The sequence below is a fragment of the Oncorhynchus keta genome, chromosome 4, assembly GCF_023373465.1.
Source record: "Oncorhynchus keta strain PuntledgeMale-10-30-2019 chromosome 4, Oket_V2, whole genome shotgun sequence".
NCBI classification, from domain to species: domain Eukaryota; kingdom Metazoa; phylum Chordata; class Actinopteri; order Salmoniformes; family Salmonidae; genus Oncorhynchus; species Oncorhynchus keta.
In genome coordinates, this window is record NC_068424.1 from 52509562 (window position 1) to 52536471 (window position 26910).

The 26910-nt window shown below is 42.9% G+C and overlaps 2 protein-coding genes across 8 annotated transcripts; one reads left to right on the forward strand and one right to left on the reverse strand.

The window, feature by feature from the left end:
- Positions 1-4982: 4982 nt before the first annotated feature.
- LOC118377952 (zinc finger BED domain-containing protein 4-like) lies at positions 4983-8014 on the reverse strand. 2 transcript variants are annotated; one of them, XR_004824366.2, is made up of 2 exons: positions 7870-8014; positions 4983-5742 (listed from the first exon to the last, which is right to left on the reverse strand). XR_004824366.2 is itself a non-coding variant. In XM_052509926.1 (2 exons), exons 1-2 carry the CDS (start codon positions 6231-6233, stop codon positions 5722-5724), a joined length of 411 nt encoding a protein of 136 aa, XP_052365886.1. In that variant the 5' UTR covers positions 6234-6644; the 3' UTR covers positions 4983-5721. The 2 variants fall into 2 exon arrangements, 1 of the variants encoding a protein (XP_052365886.1); XM_052509926.1 differs by lacking the exon at positions 7870-8014 and adding an exon at positions 5844-6644.
- Positions 6819-26854, forward strand: LOC118377907 (fibrous sheath CABYR-binding protein-like). 6 transcript variants are annotated; one of them, XM_035764844.2, is made up of 8 exons: positions 6821-7053; positions 9951-10051; positions 10286-10391; positions 11529-11549; positions 17340-17771; positions 23711-24439; positions 25057-25105; positions 25357-26849. In XM_035764844.2, exons 1-7 carry the CDS (start codon positions 6978-6980, stop codon positions 25074-25076), a joined length of 1485 nt encoding a protein of 494 aa, XP_035620737.2. In that variant the 5' UTR covers positions 6821-6977; the 3' UTR covers positions 25077-25105; positions 25357-26849. The 6 variants fall into 6 exon arrangements, with proteins under 6 accessions (XP_035620742.2, XP_035620737.2, XP_035620761.1 ...); XM_035764856.2 differs by lacking the exon at positions 6821-7053 and adding an exon at positions 7742-7901 and having other exon boundaries at positions 25357-26853; XM_035764862.2 differs by lacking the exon at positions 6821-7053 and adding an exon at positions 7859-8005 and having other exon boundaries at positions 25357-26854.
- The last annotated feature ends 56 nt before the right edge of the window (positions 26855-26910 follow it).

Here is a 26910-nt window from a genome sequence, read left to right on the forward strand (position 1 = left end):
CAGGACAACAACCTCTCCCTCAACGTGAGTAAGAAAAAGAAAATGATCGTGGACTACAGGAAAAGGAGGGCCGAACACACCCCCACTCACATTGACAGGGCTGTAGTGGAGCAGGTCGAGAGTTAAGTTCCTTGGTGTCAACATTACCAACAAACTTTCAAACACACCAATAATGTTGTGAAGAGGGCACAACAATGCCTTTTCCCCCTCAGGAGGCTCGCTGTTTATTATCAATGCATAGTCACTTTACCCCTACCTACATGTACAAATTACCTCAACTAACCTGTACCCTCGCACATTGACTCGGTACCAGTACCCTTTGTATATAGCCTCGTTAATGTTTTTCATTGTTACTTTTTAATTTTAATTTTACCCCCTTTTTTCTCCCCAATTTCATAGTATCCACTTATATTAGTAGTTACTATCTTGTCTCATCGCTACAACTCCCGTACGAAGGTTGAAAGTCATGCGTCCTCCAAAACACAACCCAACCAAGCCGCACTGCTTCTTAACACAGCGCGCATTCAACCCGGAAACCAGCCGCACCAATGTGTTGGAGGAAACACTGTGCACCTGGCGACCTTGGTTAGCGTGCACTGCGCCCAGCCCGCCACAGGAGTCGCTGGTGCGCGATGAGACAAGGATATCCCTACCGGCCAACCCCTCCCTAACACGGACGACGCTAGGCCATGTTACAGTACTTTTTCTTAAGTACATATTTTTTGTATTCTACAATTATTTTGTGAACTACAATTCCGATATGCTGATATTCCCCTTATCTTTCATATCAGCGAGAAAGAATCTTTCAAATAAAGATACAGTTTTGCGCAGATCCATACGCTGTATGCCTCCAGTGCACACGTGTTCGGCATGCTAGACAGCTAATTTGCACAGGTGGCCGCTTATGTCTTCCGTAAACAAGTGCTGTTCAGTGGCGACCCGTCATTTAGTGCAGGTGGGTGGTGGGGTGGGGGGGACTTGCCTGTTTTGCTTGTGGCATTAATACGTATCACATATCAGTTTGCAAACAGTGTAAAAATATATATATATCATTGAGTTAATAAAGCCCCATACAAACATGGTCTCTTTTTTGTTTTCTTGAGTAAGGGAGCTCCAAAATGCAGGTGTTTCAGCCCAACTCAGTGCTTTCTGTGGTGGTGGTGCAAGCCAGCAGAAAATACAGAGCATTAATCCGTGATTGGATAAGTGTTCTGTCACTCAGGGGACAATACTTCACCGCCAAGTTTAAGGGTAGAGCTAAAAAATGAAAGCCTCTTGGTTGCTGCCATAGAGTTAGAAGTGCCCATCCAAGAAGGCTCAAGGTCATTCGCCACAGATAAAATGACATCAAATCACGTTATATCTACAGTATCGTTGATTGGACTGACCATGTCAACATCATATTTTCCAAATCTTAGCTAGCAGTCATCATCATGAATTAAGTCTACAATCTACCTTTTTAATCCTTGTCATATGAAGAGAAATGATAGATAAAATGTATCGGTTCTCATCGGCCATTGGACATAAACATTGCACAACAAGTTGGAAATTGCAAATTCAGCAATGAGTCGTTTGGATGGAATCAGTTGCTAACTTTAAGCATTACACATTGCAAAGCAATCATTAGCCTGCTATTCAGTGGAGTAGCTGTGTATTCCCAAGTCTAAGATTAAGGGTCTCTTTTCCTAGTTTAAAATTATAAACAATCAACATTGGCCATACTGTCAATGAAGCATGATTTCTGCCGCGCTCAAAACAACTTAACTCGGAACTGCAAAATCTGACTTTAGTGAGTTCAAGACAACTGGGAACTCGGGAAAAACGAGCTTCGACTGAAAAAATACATTTTGAACTTTATTCTTAACTCGGAATTGTTAATCAGGAACTCGGGCCTCTTTCTAGAGTTACGACCTGAAGATCACTGACGTCATCATGGTTAAACCTTTTTCGAGTTCCCATTTGTCTTGAAAGCACCATAAATCCAGAGAATGGCAGACAACATTTGCCCACGAAGGACCTCCGCTCCACCTTCCTGTTCAAGTGGGTCCAAAAATGTATTGTATGCTAATGCATAAATTATGTAATATGCCAGAGAGATATGTATACTGTAACAAAGAAAGTATTTCTATGTGGATGTTGTGTAGTAAGCTGTTAATAACCCATGTGCCTTACCCTAATAATTTGGTCTATTTACACTGCTTGATTTCACCTATTGTTCTGACTTGGTGGTGAACAGGTAGCCTATAACCTGTTTTGGAGAAATGTAATAATCAAATATTGTAAGAGCTTTCATTGTCTGCTTATATGCCCCCTTTATTTATCCTACAGCTCTGAATTGGTGTACAGGGAGAACACTGTAAGAACAGTCCATGTTCTGAATTCTGCCGCTGTACATGCTGAACAAATAGTTATATTGACTACGTCCGTCCTAGCTCGCTCATTAATGTCTTAAACGAAATTACGGATTGACGGTTATCCACTTATCGTACCCTTATGCCATAGTTTGTACATCACAATTGTAAGAAGAAACCACATTTGTTTAAGCAAGTCAGCCACATCAGCTATGTTTTTTTTAAAGGCAGTAAATGAGGCTTAATGAACTGTTTCATTGCCAGACAAGGCTCATCTGATAGCCAGGTGGAGCAGTGGTAAGGTTTGTGGGCAACAGTTCACCATTATAGTGCAATGAATGTATTGTTTAGGGTTGTGTTGTGTAGTGGCTTTGCTGGCATGCGTCCCACATGTTTTGTTTACATGCTAAATTCGCCACTGGTGCAGTTACATGGAGATATGGCTGTGTGGGAACACTACATAGAACCCTATAAAGGTGCGTAGTAATTTAACGCCTCGCCTGGTTCATTTAGTGTAGGGTTGAGAAGCTACTGGAAGTCTTGTTGAATCCAATGAGTTGCTTTACCATTAGCTGAGGCCCAAAATGACTGCCTCGCCTGGTTCACCAACTACTTCTCAGATAGAGTTCAGTGTGTCAAATCGGAGGGCCTGTTGTCCGAACCCCTGGCAGTCTCTATGGGGGTGCCACAGGGTTAAATTCTTGGGCCGACTATTTTCTCTGTATATATCAATGATGTCGCTCTTGCTGCTGCTGATTATCTGATCCACCTCTACGCAGACGACACCATTCTGTATACTTCTGGCCCTTCTTTGGACACTGTGTTAACTAACCTCCAAATGAGCTTCAATGCCATACAACTCTCCTTCCGTGGCCTCCAACTGCTCTTAAATGCTAGTAAAACTAAATACATGCTCTTCAACCGATTGCTGCCCGCACAGCATCACTACTCTGGACAGTTCTGACATAGAATATGTGGACAACTACAAATACCTAGGTGTCAGGTTAGACTGTAAACTCTCCTTCCAGACTCACATTAAGCATTGTAAGTCGCTCTGGATAAGAGCGTCTGCTAAATGACTTAAATGTAAATGTAAATGTAAAATCTCCAATCCAAAATTAAATCTAGAATTGGCATCCAATTTCGCAAAAAAGCCTCCTTCACTCATGCTGCCAAACACCCTCGAAAACTCACTATCCTACCGATCCTTGACTTTGGTTGATATAATTTACAAAATAGCCTCCAACACTCAACTCAGCAAATTGGATGTAGTCTATCACAGTGCCATCTGTTTTGTTACCAAAGCCTCATGTACTACCCACCACTGCGACCTGTATGCTCTCGTCGGCTGGCCCTCGCTACATTTTCATCGCCAAACGCACTGGCTCCAGGTCATCTATAAGTCTTTGCTAGGTAAACCCCCCCTTATCTCAGCTCACTGGTAACCATAGCAACACCCACCCATTGCACACGCTCCAACAGGTATATTTCACTGGTCATCCCCAAAGCCAACAGCTCCTTTGGGTGCCTTTCCTTCCAGTTCTCTGCTGCCAATGACTGGAACGAATTGCAAAAATCACTGAAGCTGGAGTCTTATATCTCCCTCTCTAACTTTAAGCATCAGCTGTCAGAGCAGCTTACCGATCACTGCACCTGTACACAGCCCATCTGTAAATAGCACACCCCATATATATTCCCATATATTTTTGTTGTTGTTGCTCTTTTGCACTCCAGTATGTCTACTTGCACATGTATCACGCCAGTGTTAATGCTAAATTGTAACTATTTTGCCACTATGGCTTATTTATTGCCATGTGTAAGTAACTCTGTTGTTTGTGTCGCACTGCTTTGCTTTATCCTGGCCAGTTTTGCAGTTGTAAATGAGAACTTGTTCTCACCTGGCCTACCTGGTTAAATAAAGGTGAAATAAAAAATAAAATAAAAAAAACGCATCTTATGTATTAACATGCAAAAACATGTAACACTTTCATTCAATACTCTCTCAGACACAACTAGACCTTCATAACGTTTTTATTTGATTGCAAAACGTTACAGTAACTGGTTTAAAGTTGTACTTTATTTGAAGAACGCAGACTCTCATGTCGCTAAATAAAATCATACCTGTTTGAAACCGATTATTCTGTGTTCAATTACAATTATACTAGGCGCTAGTGATGGGCATTCCGGCGCTTTTCAGTGAGCCGTCTCGTTTCAGTGAGCTGACTCGTTCGGCTCAGCTCACAAAAAAAGAGCTGCTCTTTTGGCTCCCAAACGGCTCTTTTAAAAAATATATGTTCTGTATTTTTTCAAGTCAGAAAGTTTGCGTTAGTTTGACTATGATTGGTGTTAAAACAGTTCTAATTAAATGAAATCATACTCTACCTTAACAAACCAATGCATTTTTAAATACACGGTGGTTATGAAAAAGAATGGTATTAAACATTTGCATTTAAAGTACTTTTGAGTGTTTTATTTTGAATGTATATAAACAAAGTGAATATAAATCTAACCATTCAAAACGAATACAATATGAACAGCATAATAGAATATTGCACCATATCTAAGAAAAATAAATGTGCATAACTGCAGCATCCCACAAATTGAAATGTAGAAAAGATGCTATTACACATGTGCATTTAAAGTATAACTTTAATGTACATAAATAAAGTGCATATAAATGTAACAATTCAAAACGAATACAATCTGAACATAATAATAGAATATTACACCATAAAGAATAAAAAATTATGTGCAAACTGCAGCATCCCACTTAAAACATTAAACTAGTCCCTCTTTTCTCTCTGTTCATTATTGCTATGCTATAACCAGCAGCACACAGCAATGCTGACCATATTTAGCTTTTATGAGATTTGCATTCAGAAATGCAAGCTGCCTCACTTTCGAGGGGCTGATGCGGTTTCTTCTCTCAGTAATTATTTACTGTTTACTGTTTTCGAGAAGACCCTCTGAGAGAACAGATTTGGCAAATATGCAGAGTCTCCCTGTCATGACTTTAGTAAGCCGTGGGTAGACGGAGGCCTTGTTCTTCCACCAGCTCAGAAGATCTGCAGATCTTCTTGCTGTTTCCCTGGTGCCTGAGCCAGCGGACTGCTGGGGCTGTCCCTCCCTGCAGCGGTGGTTATTCTTTGAAGTGCCTTACCAATCGCTCTGGCATCACTGAAGGCTAACTTCTTAAACCTGTGGTCAAGTGCAGCAGTTTTTGATAGCATGTGATTATATTCCATTCTGTGGAACCTTCTGTCTATTGATAAACATAGGGTGTCCATCAACTCTGTCACATGTCGAGTGGTTACATTTGCTTCTCTCTGGCGGCTGGCTGTGATTCGCTGCAGACCCTTACACAGGAGTATCATTTGAGGATGTCACATAGCTGAAAAGAGAGAACAGTAACTTATTAGTTCAGGTTTATGTTTGTCTACTGATACTACATAATTTAATACTGGATTAAATTATGTAGTAATAACTGCTTACTCCACTGATCTCCACAGCGACCTGCTCAAAGGCTTCCAGGACTCTGCACACCTCCTCTGCCACCTCCCATTCCTCTTGGGTCAGAGCATCAACAGGTGTATTGACAATGGCCAGGGTAGAGATGATGGCATCCTTTGACTCAAGAAACCGCTTCAACATATAACATGTTGAATTCCACCTGGTAGTGCAGTCTTGTTTAGGCCTCAGCTCAGGCATCCCCATCTGGCATTGTGTTGATTTGAGTTTTTCAGCACCTACTGTGGTCCTGTGGAAGTACTCCACAGCTGCTTTCACTTTGTCCACAGTGGTCTTCACCTTCAGAGCATCTCTTACAATCAGGTGGATTGTGTGGGCAAGACATGGATGATGCGTAAATTGTAAAATGTCCATGGCTTTGGTTATGTTAGCTGCATTGTCGCTAACACAACAGACCACTTTTCCATCTACTTGCCATTCTCTGGCCACTCTCAACAGTTCCTCTGCCAAGTTCTCTGGTGTGTCTGTCACTGAACTCAAAGCAGTCCAGAAGACAGGTCGACATTAAAATCTTCAATGAAGTGACATGTAACCGACAGGTACGAAGTGGTTACCCTTGATGTCCAGCAGTCAGTGGTAAGGCAAGCTGCAGTAGCTTTCTGGACTCTTTCCCACACTGAAGCCTGTGTGCTCTTGTACAGTTGTGGAATAAGTGATTTTGAAAGGGTTTTCCTGCTTGGAATTGTGTACATTGGATTTAGACTCTTGTTATAATTTCTAAAAACTGTCCTCCACGATCGAAAATGGCTGGAAATCGGTGGCAATCGTTTTAGTCAATGAATTAGTTAATTCTATTAATGTAAATATTTGGATTAGTCATATCTTAATTGTTTTTTAAAAAAATTTTTATGAATAGATTCGGCACTTCTGATATGCGATCCGGCTCCCAACGTTCACCTACAAGAGCCGGCTCTTAGAGCCGACTCGTTCGCGAACGAGCCATCACTACCACACATCCAGTGCTAAGCACAAGTGAGATAGGGCTCTGCTTCGTTCATCACAGGCTCGCACAACCTGTCATCTCCAGCCATTCATTCTGCCCTCCCTCGCTTCGGCGCACGCTGCATTCCTCTGGTAGCTTTTGGATAGCGCATAGCGATGTTTTTCTGCAGAACGGCCTGGCAAAGATGTGGGCATTTGGCAAGGAAGTCAGCCTACCAGTTATCTAGAGATGGTGAGTATGACAAAATCGGTTCAAATGATAGCGAAGTCTTACCACGTTAAAGTTGTAACGTTACGTGATACAAGATGGCAACTGTGTATCCCTGTTGGCTTTTCTTTCCTCTGTATGTATAAGCTAAGGGTAGCCTATGGGTAGAGGAATATTCGTACATTTCAGAATATAACATTTTGTTCTCATGTGGTTTGGCTTTACTGAAACCGTCTCATCCCAAATTTGAAAGATGGCACCTGTTTTACAGTACAAGGGACGTGAAGGTCAATTGGAATGTTGGCCAATTAATTATGTTCTAAATCTTTTCATTGTGTTAATTTTGATATTGGAGCGTTAAATTGTTACATTACACGTTTTAAAGAGAAACTTGTTTTCTCCATGTCTAATCCACTCCCCCCCCCCTCATTATACAAACCAAACAAGATAGGCCCATGTCATTTTGTTACGAAACGAAGTGCAAGTGTTACTATGCAGACTCCGTGGTGGACTGTGCCAACAAATCTTTAATCCTATCGTGAATTACTTTGTTTCCTTGTCGGTACCAGCTTGTCACTTTTGTCGAGGACGATGGCCTAGGTGTGCATATCATACATTTTAACTGTATTTACGAACCACGAGCTTGGAAGGTAACAACTGGTTACATAACCTTATTGTTATTAAACATCCTTAATATTTGACCTTAACTAAATCGGAGGTGGCATACATAAGGTTCCTACTTTGGCTCACGTGGTAGAGAACGTGTCACTGGCGTCTCAATGTATGGACTGCGGACAAAAGCACGCGTCACCATACAGCGCCCTCTGCGGGAACACTCACCAATGAACTTGCATTCTTCTGAACAGAACACGGTAACTCATGCATTTCGACGCCGCTTTAAACCTTAATATAAAAGAAATTCAATAGGCATAGATTCAAGAAATCAGGCAACCATATGCTGTGCTGACAACTACAGGTAACTGCCTAAATCACGAAAACAAGCTAGAACTGGGCGCTTTTATACGTGACCTTAAGCATGATGGGATGTTAATTGCTTAATTAACTCAGGAACCACACATTTTTTCAACATACTTCGCATTAATCAAGTGTTTATTTTTATTTTGGTAGTTATTTACAGGTAAGCTTCTGAGAGAGAAACATACTAAATGATCAACCCCCCCTAGTTTCCCTGTGTACTTTACCTTGCACTATTTTCCTTCACCTTTCAGTGGAATCTACACACTGTTTATTGGCACCATGGCATTCCTCATTCTTTGCTGTAGCCCCTGCAGAAACTGGTTTAGCTACTCTTAGAAATGGCCCAAGGGCTAAGCAAAGATAGCAACATGAACATGACATGCCTTGTGCTTTTGCTCCAGCATTCTCCCCACTGACAACACACACACACAAATATGAGCTTGTCCGATGTCCTGCTGCCAAACACCATTGGCGGCATTTTAGGAGATTACGGAACACTGGCCCCTGATTTGCGTTTGTACAGCATACAACTCTACATGCACAAAAGGGACTCCTGTTATAGCAGTGGGACCCTTCCTGCCCACTCCCCTCTCTTGACCAGTACTGAGCCACAGAGCGGGTATCATAGCTTAATCCTATGACATTGATCCACGGCCACTTGTGTTATCACAATCCCACGCCACTATAACCCTGGTACTGCAGTGGGGGTTGAACAGATTAGCTGGTCTAGAGCCTTGTTACAGAGGTAGGGCCACAGTGATTGGATTACAGGGATGAGAACTTTAAGGGTTAAAATTCCCCTGCAGTGACACTCCCTGTTTTGTCATTGGGGTGTTCCTTTTTGAAAGGAGAACCTACTGGTGCTCTTCCAATGGAACTAGTTATGTCTAGACTCAAATCTAGACTGAACTTAATTTGAGCCTAAATAACTGGTCCCCCACATATGCTCACTCAATGTGAAAGGCTTGCAGGCTCTCCTGTTAGTTTGGGGTGTGCTTGTTTGCTGGACAAGTGAAACCGGGGAGTGACTACTGTACATTGTGTCCTCAACTGTAGCAAGTTGACACATTTTTATTTTCACCATGGCAAAGCTGTGACACTGTTTTTGTGCTAGTCTGTCTGCACGATGGCTGTATATGCATGTCTGTCTTCGAAGGGTTGTGTTGTGTGGGTCACAAAAACAATCGTCTAGAGGTGTGTGTTTGTGGTGTTCTAAGTGGTGTGTAAGATTGTCTGCGTCTATGGCGTTTGTGTGCCTGTCTGCCATGAGGGCAGGGCACTGACCAACAGCAGCGTTAGGACAAAACGCTGACTCTGCTCCAGGTCTTGGCATAAGTAAGCAAAGCGCCTGGCTACACTGTTTTTTTTCTGCCGATGTAATGGCTCTCTGGGGAAAGCACAGTCAAAGTGAAAGAACTATGTCAAATGACAAAGCACCCCCTTGTGCTGATTATCATAAAAAATATGCTGCAGGAGAAAGATGAAAATTGGTGGTGGGTCATTTGACCTGCTGTTGAATATTGCTATTGCACTGACCTTCTAGGCAAATTTACGTTAGCTCGAATTCGACTAAACTTTTATTTTACACTAGCCTATTTCATTTTATTCCTTTTGCCTAGTGTTAGTCTGGTTGGCGTTCTACCAGCCGAGCACTGTTTTTCAGTTGGAGTCAAATGAGCTCTGACAGGCATATTCCTGGACACCTAAACCCATTCCACCTAATCCAATAAAAATCCAGGGCTCATGCTTCAACAAATCCTCTGTCCTCATGCTTCCCTCTCACTGCATTAGGTCTGTCCTATTGTAATCTTTTTAAACCAATCTTGTGGGGTCAAGATCAAATGTTGAATATCCTGTGACATCTACCTTGTTTCCTGATTCCCTCTGAAGGCCGGGTGACCTTTACCTAAATGGTGACCTTTATTGTTTTTTTGTTGTTGTAGTACTGCCACGGCGACAGATGTCGTCGCTCCCCGGTGGTACTGGTGATAATATCATCTATGCCCTGCTATGTGGTGGGGCCTTCGCTGGAGCTGTCGCCTATGTGAGTCTACACCTGTCCATTTTTACTTTGATCTGTTTGAGTTTAGATGACGTAGCTCATAGGGGGAAAAACAATACCAGACTGGCCTTTTCCCATAAACCTTGAACTTTATAATGTGCTCTTGTATTCTGTTACATGTCTAAAGTTGCCCTCAGAAGACTGTTATAATGTGTTTCATTGGTAGAGGAAAATATGTAACTATTTTGAGCATTGATCTTTTGTTTCTTCTAACAGACGTACAACACTGTGACCACAGACCACGCCAGATTCACCGACCGTGTAGCGGATATCAACGCTCGTCCCAAGACCGAGTGGGTTCCCAAACCATGGCCCCCCAAGAGTAAGTCTCACCTCACCCATTGTCTTACCTCACAACCTCACCCATAGTCTTACCTCACAACCTCAACTAACCCCTCGTGTCATTCACCTCCCAGATTATTGGATTAGACCCTGTTTGGTATGGGGTCCAACGACTGTGACCCCCCCCCCCCCTCAGTTCAGTGGCCTCAACTCTCTCTATTCATGAGTCATGGTTGGCAATGCAGCTCGACGGCCGTCCTGTCTGTGTGAGGCAGAAATCCAAGCTAGGGTTTGTGGGACAGCAGGCCTGGATAATCCTCTACTTACGACCAAGGAATGTCACTGAGTGACCACGCACCTAAAACTATAGCCTGGCTATTCTACACCCCCCTTTCTGCTGCAGTAGACAGCCTGCTGAGTTCATTAGAATTCACACACACACTGATAGTTGTCTCCGTCCTCCCCCTGTCGTTGTCATAGTTTATTAATAACTGTTGACATAGACGGGACAGCCCAGTCAACTCTGTGTGCTGCAATAACAAGCAGGCAGTGCTTTTGGCCAGACCACCATTGACTCTTAGCCAAGCGGGCCAGCCAACCCCCCCCCTCCCCTCACGTTCTCTGGTCATTGCTGTCCAGGCAGCTGTCAGAGCCCTGTATATCGTTCTCAAGTCATCCCACTATCACTCCTCGCTTTTTCCATAATCACTTCCTGAAAACACAAACACACTCTCATCCAATACCATTCTATTTATATGACCAGCTATTATGTCATCCAACAGTGGCCAGGCAGTAAGGTATTGATACTGGGAGAGGTCCATAATTGACTACTTATGCTGTATAAACGGTTGAGATAAGATGTATAATTACAGTACCTTTTGTCGTCCAGTGGTAATGGATGTTTACTTTGGCAGGCTACAGCATAACCATAAACTCCCAGCTACACAGCTTTCACACAAGCGCACGGCTGTCACGCTCATACAAGTGTGTAAAGATAAAACCCACCATGTCTGTATCATATATCATAACTGGGTACAGATCAGACATGGCTACTAAGACAACCAACCTCATTCATATCCATACACCAGTTATACACGTATCAGCCGGGTCACTATAATCATACACTCCATATAATCCACATGTAAACCTGTGACAATGCGTTTCTGTCTGTTTCCAGGCAGGGATGAGGAAGAGGAGGGTGAGTTCCTATGTGTGGCTTTTATAGCTAATGTCCTTGATTTATTTGAAGTCACAGCTTGTTAAATAACTCTTTCTGAATGACCAATGAAATGTAGTTTTTAGACTGACTAAGCGTACCTTGGCATGGATTAGAATTTTTTTTTCACTCTCTCACTGATTGCCTTGAAATGTATCTGTTTCTCTATAGTTACACTCACAAACCTAGGTTTTCCTCTTGACACGTTCAGAAAACGCATTCTGAGAACCAATGTTGGCGAAAAGGAGTGGATTCAGAAATGGGTGGAATCTTCACGTATTGCATTTCAGTGATTTAAAAAAAAGAATGCTGTGAAATGCCACGATAATCTACTTTATGGTTATTAGTGACGTCTCCACTCATCATAGGGTTCCTTAATCCTCATTGGTTATTCACTGCGGAGCACCAATCGCATCGATTCTTACACCCACGCTAGAAGGTCTCCCTGTTCTGGTTAATAACTGCCTGAGCCATTTGCCTCATCTGATCAATCTTCTGTCAATGAATTGATCAGCAACGAGTTCTAAGTGCTTTTAACCTTTTTAGTCTTTAATGTGTTAATGCATAGTGTAAATAGGATAACTGTCTGAGATTAACTCATTTATTTGAATTGAAACCCAGATAAGATGTCGGGTCTAGAACAGGTTCTACTCTTATAGTTTTCTGGAGTTGCTCTTGGCTTTCTGTCATTAGCTAGGTTTCCATCCAGTTCGCAACAGTCTGCAAAAATATAATTTGGATTTTCCCACCAGAGATGTTTCCATGGGTTAAATTCCCATGTACAGACAACAAGTTCATTGGGTTTCCATCGCATGTGCGCTCTAGCCAACCGCTTACAGATACAGTGCTGGTATAGCCTACATGAGATTATTATGGACAATAGAGCAAGATTATTTTAATTTGTGAAACTGCAGCCTAGCATCAATCCTCATGTAACCAGAATAAGACCCTTGCACTTTCACCACCCTGTGAAGTTCATAATATATTTAATCTGTAGCCTAATAAACTGCATGATTTCCCGAGTCATAGTGGGAGGACCACACAATTAAAACATTTTTACTTCACCTTTATTTGACCAGGTAGGCTAGTTGAGAACAGGTTCTCATTTACAGCTGCGACCTGGCCAAGATAAAGCAAAGCAGTGCGACACCACCAACAACAACAACACAAGAGTTACACATGGAATAAACAAACGTACTGTAAATGATACAATAGAAAAAGTTTTGCATTGTAGAGGAATTGTTAGTGTGTGCAAATGAGGTAGGATAAGGGGGTTAAGGCAATAATAGGCCATAGTGGTGAAATAATTACAGTATAGTAATTAAACACTGGAGTGATAGATATGCAGAAGATGAATGTGCAAGTAGAGATACTATGGTGCAAAGGAGCAAAATAAATAAATGGCAGTGTGGGGATGAGGTAGTTGGATGAGCTATTTACAGATGGGCTATGTACAGGTGCAGTGATCAGTGAGCTGCTCTGACAGCTTGTGCTTAAAGTTAGTGAGGGAGATATGAGTCTCCAGCTTCAGGGATTTGTATGTAGCAGCAACGAATATGTAGTGAGGGCCAGCCAATGAGAGCATACAGGTCATAGTGGTGGATAGTATATGGGGATTTGGTGACAAAATGGATGGCACTGTGATAGACTGCATCCAATTTGCTGAGTAGAGTGTTGGAGGCTATTTTGTAAAGGACATCGCCGAAATCAAAAATCTGTAGGATAGTCAGTTTTACGAGGATGTTTGGCAGCATGACTGAAGGATGCTTTGTTGGGAAATAGGAAATCGATTCCAGATTTAATTTTGGATTGGAGATGTTTAATGTGAGTCTGGAAGAAGATTTTAGTCTAACCAGACACCTAGGTATTTGTAGTTGTCCACATATTCTAAGTCAGAACCGTCCAGAGTAGTGATGCTGGACAAGCGGCCAGGTGCGGGCAGCGATCAGTTGAAGAGCATGCATTTAGTTTTACTTGTATTTAAGAGCAGTTGGAGGCCATGGAAGGAGAGTTGTATGGCATTGAAGCTCGTCTGGAGGTTAGTTAACACAGTGTCCAAAGAAGGGGCCAGAAGTATACAGAATGGTGTCGTCTGCGTAGAGGTGGTTCAGAGAATCACCAGCAGCAAGAGCGACATCATCGATGTATACAGAGAAGAGAGTTGGCTCGAGAATTGAACCCTGTGGCACCCCCATAGAGACTGCCAGAGGTTCGGACAACAGGCCCTCCGATTTGACACACTTGCCAGCCGTAGAGAAATGCTTATTGAAATTCTCAATTATCGTGGATTTATCGGTGGTGACAGTGTTTCCTAGCCTCAGTGCAGTGGGCAACTGGGAGAAGGTGCTTCTATTCTCCATGGACTTTAGTGTCCCATAACTTTTTGGAGTTTGTGCTACAGGATGCAAATTTGTCTGAAAAAGCTAGCCTTTGCTTTCCTAACTGCCTGTGAATTTTGGTTCCTAACTTCCCTGAAAAGTTGCATATCGCGGGGGCTGTTCAATGCTAATGCAGTATGCCACAGGATGTTTTTGTGTTGGTCGAGGGCAGTCAGGTTTGGAGTGAACCAAGGTCTATGGGGCATGCTTATTTAAGATGGTGAGGAAAGCACTTTTAAAGACTAACCAGGCATCCTCTACTGATGGAATGAGGTCAATATCCTTCCAGGATACCCGGGCCAGATTGATAAGAAAGGCCTGCTCGCTGATGTGTTTTAGGGAGCGTTTGACAATGAGGGGAGGTCGTTTGACCGCAGACCCATTACGGACGCAGGCAATGAGGCAGTGATCGCTGAGATCCTGATTGAAGACAGCAGAGGTGTATTTGGAGTAGAGGTCGACCGATTAATCGGAATGGCTGATTTAATTAGGGCGTGCCGATAATTATTTTTTTTTTTACACCTTTTATTTAATCTTTTTAACTAGGCAAGTCAGTTAAGAACACATTCTTATTTTCAATGACAGCCTAGGAACGGTGGGTTAACTGCCTTGTTCAGGGACATAATTACAGATTTTTACCTTGTCAGCTCAGGGATTCAATCTTGCAACCTTACGGTTAACTAGTCCAACGCTCTAACCACCTGCCTCATGAGGAGCCTGCCTGTTACGCGAATGCCGTAAGAAGCTAATGTAACTTGCTAGCTAGCATTAAACTTATCTTATAAAAAACAATCAATCAATCATAATCACTAGTTATAACACATGGTTGATGATATTACTAGTTTATCTAGCGTGTCCTGCGTTGCATATAATCGATGCGGTGCGCTTTCGCGAAAAAGGACTGTCGTTGCTCCAACATGTACCTAACCATAACATCAATGCCTTTCTTAAAATCAATACACAGAAGTATAGATTGCTTATATTGTAGGATGGCTGGGGTGTCAAGCATGTCTACGTTTAGGTCACCTAACAGCACGAGCACTGAAGATAGATTGGCGGCAATCAATTCACATATGGTGTCCAGGGCACAGCTGGGGGCAGAAGGTGGTCTATAGCAAGCAGCAACGGTGAGAGACTTGTTTCTGGAAAATACATTTTTAAAAGTAGAAGCTCAAATTGGGCACAGACCTGGATAGTAAAGACAGAACTCTGCAGGCTATCTCTGCAGTAGATTGCAACCACACCCCCTTGGCAGTTCTATCTTGTCAGAAAATGTTATAGTTAGGGATGGAAATTTCAGGGTTTTTGATGGTCTTCCTAAGCTAGGATTCAGACACGGCTAGGGCATCCGGGTTGGCAGAGTGCGCTAAAGCAGTGAATATAACAAACTTCGGGAGGGGGCTTCCAATGTTAACATGCATGAAACCAAGGCTTTTACAGTTACAGAAGTCAACTAATGAGAGTGCCTGGGGAAGGGGAGTGGAGCTGGGCACTGCAGGGCCTGGATTAACCTCTACAACACTAGAGGAACAGAGGAAGAGTAGGATAAGGGTACGGCTAAAGGCTATAAGAACTGGTCGTCTAGTATGTAAAAGGAGCAGGTTTTGGGGCACTGTAAAATGCATGTCATCGCGTGACTCCCAAGTTTACTTCCAATATGATGGTTATTATATCAATATTTGCGCATAAAAAGCATTTTCATCACCATTTCTCTAATTAATTGTACAGACACAAAGATCCCACCTTGTCTAGCGTGTTTTGTCGACATTTGGGAAGTTTAGACTTGCTGTTTCATTCAGGCCTGTCAAACTAATTCTGACATGTACTTAACGTGCATAAAAGGGTTGACTGGAAACCTGGTTAATGCCAGAAAGATTGTTAGGGGACCATAAGCATCTGGTTGGTGTAAAACCTACTGTTGATGGTAATATTTGGAAGGACCTGTTCGGTAATGCCTGCACAAAATATTTAGGTTTCTCAAGATGGTTAACTTCAGACGAATGCTGTTGATGATTTTATTGGTGGTCCTTTGGATTCTGAAAGGAAAGTAGTTTTTTTCCTATCTGATCCCACCCCATCCAGCTTCTCCTGTCTGACCCTAACCTATCCTTTTGTCTGAAATACCTGTTAATCAGAACAGGGGGTCCCCCTCCTTGACACTACTCCTTTCCTATTGGACGATCCATTCCAAAACATGTGTCCCCCTTCTCTTTCACTTTTAATCCTCTGTCTCCCCTTACCTCTTTAAAACCTGTACCTCTTTATTAGAGGCTCTTTATTTGCTACCAAACAGAGACAACAGGTGATGTTATCTTAGTGCGCCCTCAAGTCGGTTATGCACCTAGAATGCTAACGCACTGTTAGCATTATCAGTGCATTGCACAAGCAAGAGAATCACGTAGGGAATTGATTATCATATTCTTGGATGTTGAACTTGAATTTTCAATAATGGTGAAATTTTTCTGATTTGAAAGTTATTTTGGTTAAAGGTTCTCTTCCTCCCTTTCCGCTAACGCTCCTATTTTTACTCTTTTCAGTGTAAAAGTAAATTGCCTACACGTCAGGGGACTTTATAGCCTACTGGACTGTTTGGATGAATCTGAAAAGGGGGAAATCTCTTCTACTTTCCTGCTTCGTCCCATACATTCAACTATTGTCTGTTTCTGAAAGTTTCTCTGCTGGATGCTCCCTTCTCTTATTTCCCCATTTTTGATTTGATGAACTCTTGTATGTGGCCTCTTCCAGGATGGATTAATGTTAATGGGTACATTTGAAAATTAAATGTGCACAAACCACCTTGGTTGTCTCTGTGTTATTGTTGGAATTTCCAGGTACTGGTAGCTTTGATTGGATGGTAAGATTTGCCATCTTTATCCTCTCACCCTCTACCCTCTGACCTGACCCTGTCTACCTTCACTATGTCACTTTAATTTTGCCTGCCTCCCTCTGTCGTTTTTAGTCTTCTTTCCCTCCCTTTCTGTCTTTGGGTTTGCATGTGGTTCTGTCATGAATTCTCCTCTGCAGTGATTTGCTTTGCTGGGGTTTTCCCCTTCTAGGTGGAGTGTGGTATGAGCCGGAGGTGTGGTAAGAGGAGTGGCATGGGCATGTGTGACGTGGTGTATGATTGAGTGTGTAGTTGTGCACACGGCAGCTCAGGATACAGAACTAGATCAGAGCTGTACATGATCAGATATGACTTAGAAAAAGGACTTTATGTGAATAGTCTGTTATTGTAGGTGTTATGTAGGGTAATTCACATGCTCTGTAAATCCACTTATTTCTTTGAGTATTGTGTTGTAGAGCATGGCTTACTCGGGCAGTGTGGTGTTGGTGCCCTTCAAAGATCGATGCCATCTTTACTGATTTATACATTTTTCCCTCCCTCCTGTTTTAGGTGAGGAAGCAGTAGCTGATGGAGAGGAGGAAGCAGTAGCTGATGGAGAGGAGGAAGCAGTAGCTGATGGAGAGGATGAGGCGGCGGCTGGAGAGGAGCCTGCAGCTGAAGAGGCTGTAGAGGCGGAAAACGTAGCAGAACTTGCTGAAGAGACCGAGGCAGTCTCTGAAGAACCTGCTGTGGAGGCAGCAGTAGAGGAAGTGGCTGTAGTAGAAGCAGAGACTGTGGTGGAGGAGGTCGCAGAGGCTGTCGCCGAGGCTGCTGAAGTCATCGCCGAGGTTGCTGAAGAGGTTGTTGAGGTGGCCAAGGAAGTAGAGGCGGCAGCAGAGGAAGTGGTCATAGTGGCCGAGGCCGTGGAGGATGCTGCAGAGGCCATTGCCGTGCCTGCCTTCCCAGAGGAAGCAGTTGCTGTGGTAGAGCCAGAGAGCAATGGTACGGCCGCACAGGAGGAGGTAGCCCCCGAGGCTTCTGTTACTGCAGTGTAACGGGCGCGTACACTGTCCTTCACCACCAGCCCAACACGCATACACACTGATAGACAAGCAACTAGAGGAAGGTTAGGTGTGCACTATTTACCCACACCATATAATACAGTACCACCTAAAACTGATCCCACCTTTTCCAAAAAACACTTTAGAGCTTGACTCCTGAGATGTAAAGGTTCTTCTCTGGAAAGAACACATTTTATTTATTAGAGTTTATATAGATGGCAGAGGTGTAATTTAATGATATGACTGATTAAGTTAGTGAGAAGACTGAGTAGAATATTGTTATTTCCCCCCTTCACACTAGAAGCTTCCAGACTTTGTGGGGTTTGATTACTTTATGTAGTTCAGTCTCTCCTGGCTGTGTACAGTATAGTTGTTGTGATTCCTGGAGATGGTAAAAGCACTAAAAAGCTTTCATTGCTGAGGCTGTGTTTTCCTGAATTCCCAATCCAAACAGAACAGCAGATCGCCACAGTGAGACCCTTTAGAAAGTGGCAGTGATGTCATCAATGCTATCTCTTGCACAGTTAAGGATGCAATGGTTTCAACCTTGTGTCATTACAGTAAGGATAAAAACACAGCTGCAAATCACTTCTCCCCCAAACTACCTTTTCACCCTTCTCCCTTCCTCTCAACCATGGCCCACTCATCTTTCACCATTCTGTTTATGATCTCCACTGACCATCAACAGTCTTTAACCTCTCACCTGCCTTGCCTCAGAGGCCCGCCGCCGCATGCAACCAAAAACAGGAAAAACGCCTCAAATGAACCATTTGATTATTTTGTTTGTAATGTGTACGCCCAGTCCACGACTAACCAATCACGACTACTCAGGGTTTATGTGGGAGATATTACATTTACTGTACTTTTTTAAGCCTCTTTTAATATGCTTCTCTGCCAGATATCACGGAGTTGGTACACGCCGACGTAATGATGACAGCTTTGTTTAACCTAACCTGCTGCACATCTCGTGCAGCCGTGTGATAGCTTCTGCTAGTACAGACAACCCTACCTGTGCACGCTCTGTGACTGTAACACAACAAACTGTTGCCGTGTGTTTTATTCTCCACTGTAAAGTTGGAACTTTGAGGGAATGACCTCGTAAGGTTAACTTGATGAACTCAACCATGTGGTCATTCAGATTTTGCTCTTTTAAAAAAAAAAAACTGGTTCAACACAGTGAGTAGTTGTGTAATGGGATTTCATCGAGCCAAACAATAAAAGTATTGAGACTGGAAAGATCCCCTCCCGTGTTTTAATTTGTCTGGATTTGGTTTGCTTGCGCTAATACGCTACGCTTGTAGGGCTTTCGGCTGCAGAAAACAAGTGTCTTTCCAAAACAATGGTTTCCATCACAAGGTCAAATGACAAGACAATCTGCCTTCAGAATGTTAGAAATGTGATAATTGCGTAAATATCAAAACACCTTTAACCAAACGTTCTAATATATTTTGATACAATATACTATAGTTTTATCATTAAGGACCTGGGGATAAATTCACCACACTGACACGAGTTAATTCATCTCTGCCCTGTTGCCCCACGAGTCGACAAATTATTTACTTTAGAGTAGCACACATCCGAATCTCCCTAGTTGTGAAAATTTGTCAAGACCAATGTATTTCAAATCAAACCATTATCTAGTGTGTGTGTGTGCCTTTGTGATATTTGGCAGGAAGGCATCTTATTTGAGGTGGCCTCTTTTTATAAAGGGTGGTTGGCAACATGCAAAATGATGGTCTTTACATGTATATTCTGATACACTTATATTAATGTCTGTATTCACATTTAGAAATGACTCAATCATACTTCTATTCTTACAAGGCATTTTGTGCTGCGTACATGAACTATGTGGAATTTTTATGCTCTATTCCAGACACTAACGTCATCACTTTCTGTACCCTCATCTGCTCAATGGAACAATGTGGTGGTACACGGCAATGCCTTTCTTTGCTATGCCTGCTATCTGCACCCATGCCACTGCTGGTTGGAGGTGCTATAGCAGGACTGGCTCAATGGAATGGAGTCAAACGTGGTTTCCATATGTTTGAAACCATTCCATTCATGCCATTCGGACCTTAAAATGAGCCTGTCCTATAGCTCCTCCCACCAGCCTCCACTGTGTAGGGGTTGAAATTCTGCACCTGTAGGCTCCATCCTAACCCACTCAATACCACCCATTCTCCTGCGGTCACTCAGTGCTCTGGTGGGTACTTCTTTCCATTGTCTGCTAGCCTGCATTGGTCAAATGCATTTCTGCTTTGCATTATTCACCAAAAATGTACATGTCTTAGTTGAAATGTGGGAATTTTGGAAAACAAGATGAATGCAATAGAGGTCAATGCCACAATGCATGGTGAAGGTCTATATTCACCTCCAACTGGACAATATTGATGTAAATGCAAGAAATGGTCTCAACCCATTCGGATTGCCTTTTTCTCCTTGTAGAAGCTCTAGCTAACGCCTGTCTTGTCTTTAATTTTTGCAAAGATTTTTTTACTTTATTTGTACAACTCAAGCTACCTTTTTCGGATTAGTCTCACTGAGTCTTTCAACTAGCATGGCTTCCCTGTAAGTCATCGACATCTGTCTGGCTGATAGCTAAGTGGTGTTTGTCTGCACTTGCTCGTATTCCCCCTAACCCATGAAGTCAAGTGATTGTAACGTTTCTGGTAAAACTGCACTTTTCAAACAAGAATGTGTCACCATCTCTTGGGAATTGTACACAAAATACTACAACTTCCATGTTGGCATGGCTAACTGCTTCTGTTTTTCTCGGTCGCCTTTTTACACATCACATTGGGTGAGTGTGGTACAGTGACTTATTCCACATTTTGTTATGTTAGTCTTATTCTGAAATTGATTTTTTTTAAAGAAGTTAAATCTAGACACTACCCCATGATTAAAAACAGGTTTAGAAATGTTTGCAAATGTATTAAAAAATAAACTGAAATATCACATTTACATACAGTACCAGTCAAAAGTTTGGATGCACTTACTCATTCCAAGGTTCTTTATTTTTCCTACATTGTAGAATAATAGTGAAGACATCAACTATGAAATAACACATGAAATCATGTAGTAACCCAACAAGTATGAAACAATCAAAATAGATTTGAGATTCTTCAAAGTAGCCACCCTTTGCCTTGAAGACAGCTTTGCACACTTGACATTCTCTCAACCAGCTTCATGAGGTAGTCACCTGGAATGCATTTCAATTAACAGGTGTGCCTAGTTAAAAGTCAATCTGTGGAATTTCTTAAATGGTCAAATAAGAAAAGAGAAAGGACAGTTCATCATTACTTTAAGACATGAATTTCATTCAATCCGGAACCTTTAAAGACTTCAAGAGCAGTCACAATACCCGTCAAGCGCTATGATGAATCTGGCTCTCACCAGGACCGCCACAGGAAAAGGAAATCCAGAGTTACCTCTGCTGCAGAGGATAAGTTCATTAGAGTTGACTGCACCTCATATTGCAGCACAAATAAATGCTTCACACAGTTCAAGTAACAGACACATCTCAATATCATATGTTCAGAGGAGACTGTGTGAATCAAGCCTTCATGGTCAAATTGCTGCAAAGAAACTACTACGAAGAAGTGACTTGCTTGGTCCAAGAAACACAAGCAATGGGCATTAGACAGTGGAAATCTGTTCTTTGGTCTGATGAGTCCAAATTTTAGATTTTTGATTCCAACCGCTGTGTCTTTGTGAGACGCAGAGTAGGTGAACGGATGATCTTATGTGTAGTTCCCACCGTAAAGCATGGAGGAGGCGGTGTGGGGGTGCTTTACTGGTGACACTAGTAACCATCATGGCTACCACAGCATTCTGCAGCGATAAGCCATCCCATCTGGTTTGCACTTATCATTTGTTTTGCAACAGGACAATGACCCAAAATACACCTCCAGGCTATGTAAGGGCTATTTTACCATGGAGAGTGATGGATGGAGTGCTGCACTAGATGATCTGTCCTCCACAATCATCTGAATTCAACCCAATTGGAATGGTTTGTGATGAGTTGGATCACAGAGTGAAGGAAAAGCAGCCAACAAGTGCTCAGCATATGTGCGAACTCCTTCCAGACTGTTGCATTCCTCATGAAGCTGGTTGAGAGAATGCCAAGAGTGTGCAAAGCTGGCAAGAGTGTGCAAGGCAAAGGTTGGCTACTTTGAAGAATCTGAAATATAAAATATATTTGGTTGAACTTTTTTGGTTGATACATGATGCCATATGTTATTTCATAGTTTTGATGTCTTCTATTATTCTACAATGTAGAAAATAGTAAAAATAAAAACCTGAAATGATTAGGTGTGTCCAAATTTTTGACTGGTACTGTAAGTAGTTAGACCCTTGACTCAGTACTTTGTTGAAGCACCTTTGGCAGTGATTATAGCCTTGTCTTGTTGGGTATGACGCTACAACTGCCGGTTATGGGGCCAACCCCCAGGACTTTGGGCCTCTCGTCTGACTTGCACGGTCCCTCCAGCACCACGACAATGTACTCTATATTACAGAGAATAAGACAACTGTATTTGGGTAGTTTCTCCCATTCTTCTCTGAAGATCCTCTAAAGCTCTGTCAGGTTAGATGGGTTGTGTCACTGCAAGCTATTTTCAGGTCTTTCCAGAGATGTTCAAGTCCCGACTCTGGCTGGGCCACTCAAGGACAATCAGAGACTTGTCCTGAAGCCACTCCAGCATTGTCTTGGCTTTTTGCTTAAGGTCGTTGTCTTGTTGGAAGGTGTTCCTTCGCCCCAGTCTGAGCGCTTTGGGGCAGGTTTTCATCAAGGATCTCTCTGTACTTTACACCGTTCATCTTTCCCTCGATCCTGACTAGTCTCCCAGTCCCTGCCACTGAAAAACATCCCCACAACATGATGCTGCCACCATGCTTCACTGTAGGAATGGTATTGGCCAGGTGATGAGTGGTGCCTGGTTTCCTCTAGATGTGACGCTTGACATTCAGGCCAAAGGGTTCAATCTTGGTTACTTTTGACCAGAGAATCTTGTTTCTCATGGTCTGAGAGTCTTTTAGGTGTTTGTGGCAAATTCCTTGTGCCTTTTCTTGATTAGTGGCTTCCGTCTGGCCACTCTACCATAAAGGCCTGATTGGTGAAGTGCTGCAGAGATGGTTGTCCTTCTGGAAGGTTCTCCCATCGCCACAGAGGAACTCTGGAGTTCTGTCAGAGTGACCATCAGGTTCTTGGTCCCCTCCCTGACCAAGGCCCTTCTCCCCCGATTGCTCAGTTTGGCCAGGCGGCCAGCTCTAGGGAGAGCCTTGGTGGTTCCAAACTTCTTCCATTTAAGAATGATGAAGGCCTCTGTGTTCTTGGGGACCTTTAATGCTGCAGAAATGTTTTGGTACCCTTCCCCAGATCTCTGCCTCGACAGGATCTTGTCTCGGAGCTCTACAGACAATTCCTTTGACCTCATGGCTTGGTTTTTGCTCTGACATGTACTGTCAACTGTGGGACCTTTTATATAGACAGGTGTGTACCTTTCCAAATCATGTCCAATCAATTTAATTTACCACAGGTGGACTCCCAAGTTGTAGAAACACCTCAAGGATGATCAATGAAAACAGGATGCACCTGAGCTCAATTTCGAGTCTCATAGCTCGAATAGTTATGTTTTGTATTTTTAATATATTTGCTCATTTAAAAAAAACAACCTGTCTTCGCTTTGTCATTGTGTGTGTTGATTGAGGAGTTTTATTTATTTAATCCATTTTGGAATTCGGCTGTAACGTAACAATGTGGAAAAATTTGAGCGGTCTGAATACTTTCCGAATGCACTGTATGTTGATTGAGTTGGAGATATTGAGTCTTTTTGTAACATGAGCGTGAGTGATGTATCGGCGCTTGGTTTTATTTTTCAGTGGCACCAGTCGCTATGGCTGCAGCCTCTGCTTTGGCAGTGACAACAGTCGCTGAAGTAGTTTTAGAAGTCAAGGAGGCTGCCCCTGTAGAGGTCCCAGCTGCAGAAGAAGCCGCTCCAGTCGAGGCCGCACCCATAGAAGAGGCTCCAGCTGCAGTCGAAGAAGCTCCAATTGAGGCTGCCGCAGCAGAAATTGTGGAGGCAGACGCTGCTCCTGTGGAGGCAGACGCTGCTCCTGTGGAGGCAGACGCTGCTCCTGTGGAGGCAGACGCTGCTCCTGTGGAGGCAGACGCTGCTCCTGTGGAGGCAGACGCTGCTCCTGTGGAGGCAGACGCTGCTCCTGTGGAGGCAGACGCTGCTCCTGTGGAGGCAGACGCTGCTCCTGTGGAGGCAGACGCGGCACCTGTGGAGGCAGACGCTGCTCCTGTGGAGGCAGACGCTGCTACTGTGGAGGCAGACGCTGCTCCTGTGGAGGCAGACGCTGCTCCTGTGGAGGCAGACGCTGCTCCTGTGGAGGCAGACGCTGCACCTGTGGTGGAAGACGCGGCACCTGTGGTGTTAGAGACGCCAGCAGCTAAGGAGCGTCTCCACAGGAGCAGCGTCTGCGACATTGTCGTAGTGCTGGACGGAGCGGGCAAGTCAGACAAGAGGCCCAAAGTCCTGGGGATTGGCCCCATGACCAGCAGGATTATCCCAGACGAAGATGAGGCCCCTGCTGCTGAGGTGACAGGTAATTTGACAAATTAACAGGATGCAACTGATCAGGTAACCTAGCCTAGCAGCAGGTAGCCTAGTGGTTAGAGCATTGGACTAGGAACTGAAAGGTTGGAAGATCGAATCCCCGAGCTGACAAGGTAAAAATCTGTCATTCTGCCCCTGAACAAGGCAGTTAACCCACTGTTCCTACGCCGTCATTGAAAATAAGAATTTGTTCTTAACTGACTTACCTAGTTAAATAAAGGTGTAAAAAAAAGTAACCGATGATGCGACCAGTCATACTGGTACACGAAGTTGTACAGAGGTAGGATCTAAATTTGACCCGTTTCTCACAGCAGGAAAATAATCCCACAGCAAACGGAAATGTGGATTGTAATTCATTGATGTTTTTGGTAGGGGTTGATACATTTTTAGTTGGGGCAAATTAAGTCTGAAATGTTTAAAAAGAAATTACAAACTTCAGACGCCTTTTAATAGACTACACGATTGCATTTTTGTCCTGCAACAAACCGGGTGATCCTGTATCAAATTTAAGATCCTGTATCTGAAACCTAGATTAACAGGCTACTGCTATTTCAGTGTTAGTCAGAGTATTGTGATCTAATGTGATCTCACCACGTTGGTCTTCAGGGCAAGCGACGGCTGCTTAGGATACAGATGCAGTTGAACCAACTGACAGGTATTGAACTTCTGTAGTCACTTCTCTAAGTAGGCATCTATTCACCAGGGGAAAACACTACACAGGTTTAGGTTAGATTACAATACACAAGGAACATTTTCCTTTTTGGACATAGTGTAACCTAAAACGATAGTGTTTTCCCTTGGTGATTAGATGCATACTTGTTTGACTTTTTCTGTCTGGTCTGTCATGCACCAGTCTTGATACCATGTGTTTTTATTTAACTTTTCTTCTCATTCTGTTCTTCACAGTAAGCACTTGGAGACCCTGGATGATATATCTACTCTGAGGAAGACAAGGGATGTGCCTTCCCCCACACTTGAACCCTTCCACGCACTTTGACCCCTAACCCCTGACAGTCGACCCTTGATTTTTATCTGTAGTATAAACTTTTCTCCCTGTCTTGCATAAGGGAATTGTCTGTGTATATGTTCAGATAATGCCTGCTTTCTCTCAATGGGAGTTATTTTCTTAGTATTCAGTATGGTTGCAGCTGTGAAGGCTAAGGATACTCACAGCATAGTATGTCATAGTTTACTTCACCCAAGAAACCTCACACTAGACTCACTCCAATGGTGTTTTCTGATTCTCACCATCCAAGGCAATACTACACATCCGATGCTCAGCCAGCAATTTCCTCATGGCCGGGTAGGAATGTGACCAGCATTCTTCAACTATCCTCATGTTTGAACTCTTTGGGCTGATTCCAATGTGAACATCACAAGTATTTAACTCAAAGGGAATGCGATCAGACTGCTTTTGTAAATCAAATCAAAACAATCACTCTTTCTGTGTCACTGACTTGTTTTTGGGAGACCAGATCAATTAGGCTACCTTACCAGCTCAGTATTCCTCCAGCTTGTGATCCACAGACCTTTTATTCATGCAGTATTACAGTTGAACAAACCTTCGCAGTTGCATGCCAGACAAGTGATTCATATTGGGAAAAGAGCATGACAACGAATCAGTCAGGTTTTTACAGTCGGCGATGTCTCTTCAAGCTAGACTCCATTGCGTAGTCCATGATGTCGCTCTTCAAGATTTCACAAGGCAGACATTTTCATCTCTCTTTTAACTTTTTCCCTCCCCCTCTGTTGTAGAGCCTTTCTCTGCTCAGCACCATGACTATAGAGTACACAGCTGTTAGATAGTCCATTTATTTAAGTGACCCACTATAGCTTATTGTGGTGAAAAGCTGAATCTGAAATAGGAAAAGCCATGATTTGAGTGTATAGCATGTTTTCCTAGGCTGGTATAAACAGTTGAGTGTTGTGCTTGTTATCATATGAAAGCAGATTTTCTTTTTTACTCTGCAGTCAGGCTTGTGTGGTGGCATACATTCAGCTTTTCAAATTAGATGATTTGCTAGTTAGTTTAGATTCCCAAATACATGTTCGTAAGTTTGTCAGAACCAGTTAAAATAATCTGCAGGCCCTACAAGGCTTTCACTGTAGACATACTCTACATATTTGTTGTAGGACTAGTTCTCTTCTCACTTTCCTCACATATTATATTTCATTTTTGATATGTTAAGCATATTTGAAACGGTTCCGAGACAGTTGATAAGAAGTGAATGTAGGATCATTCCTAATTAAGGAGTGGGATAATTCAGTGTGTCTGTCCTAATGTTTGCATGCAGGTTTTGAATGGGCTATATAGTGGCTTGTCCTGTGAGTGGATGGCTTCACGCTGTGCATCTGGCCTAGCATGGGCTACAAACTGTGACTATTTGAAACATTGCTGTTTTTCTGAAATAAAGAAATATTTCAGTTTTGTCTACAGCTTTATTTTGTGTGTGTGTGTGT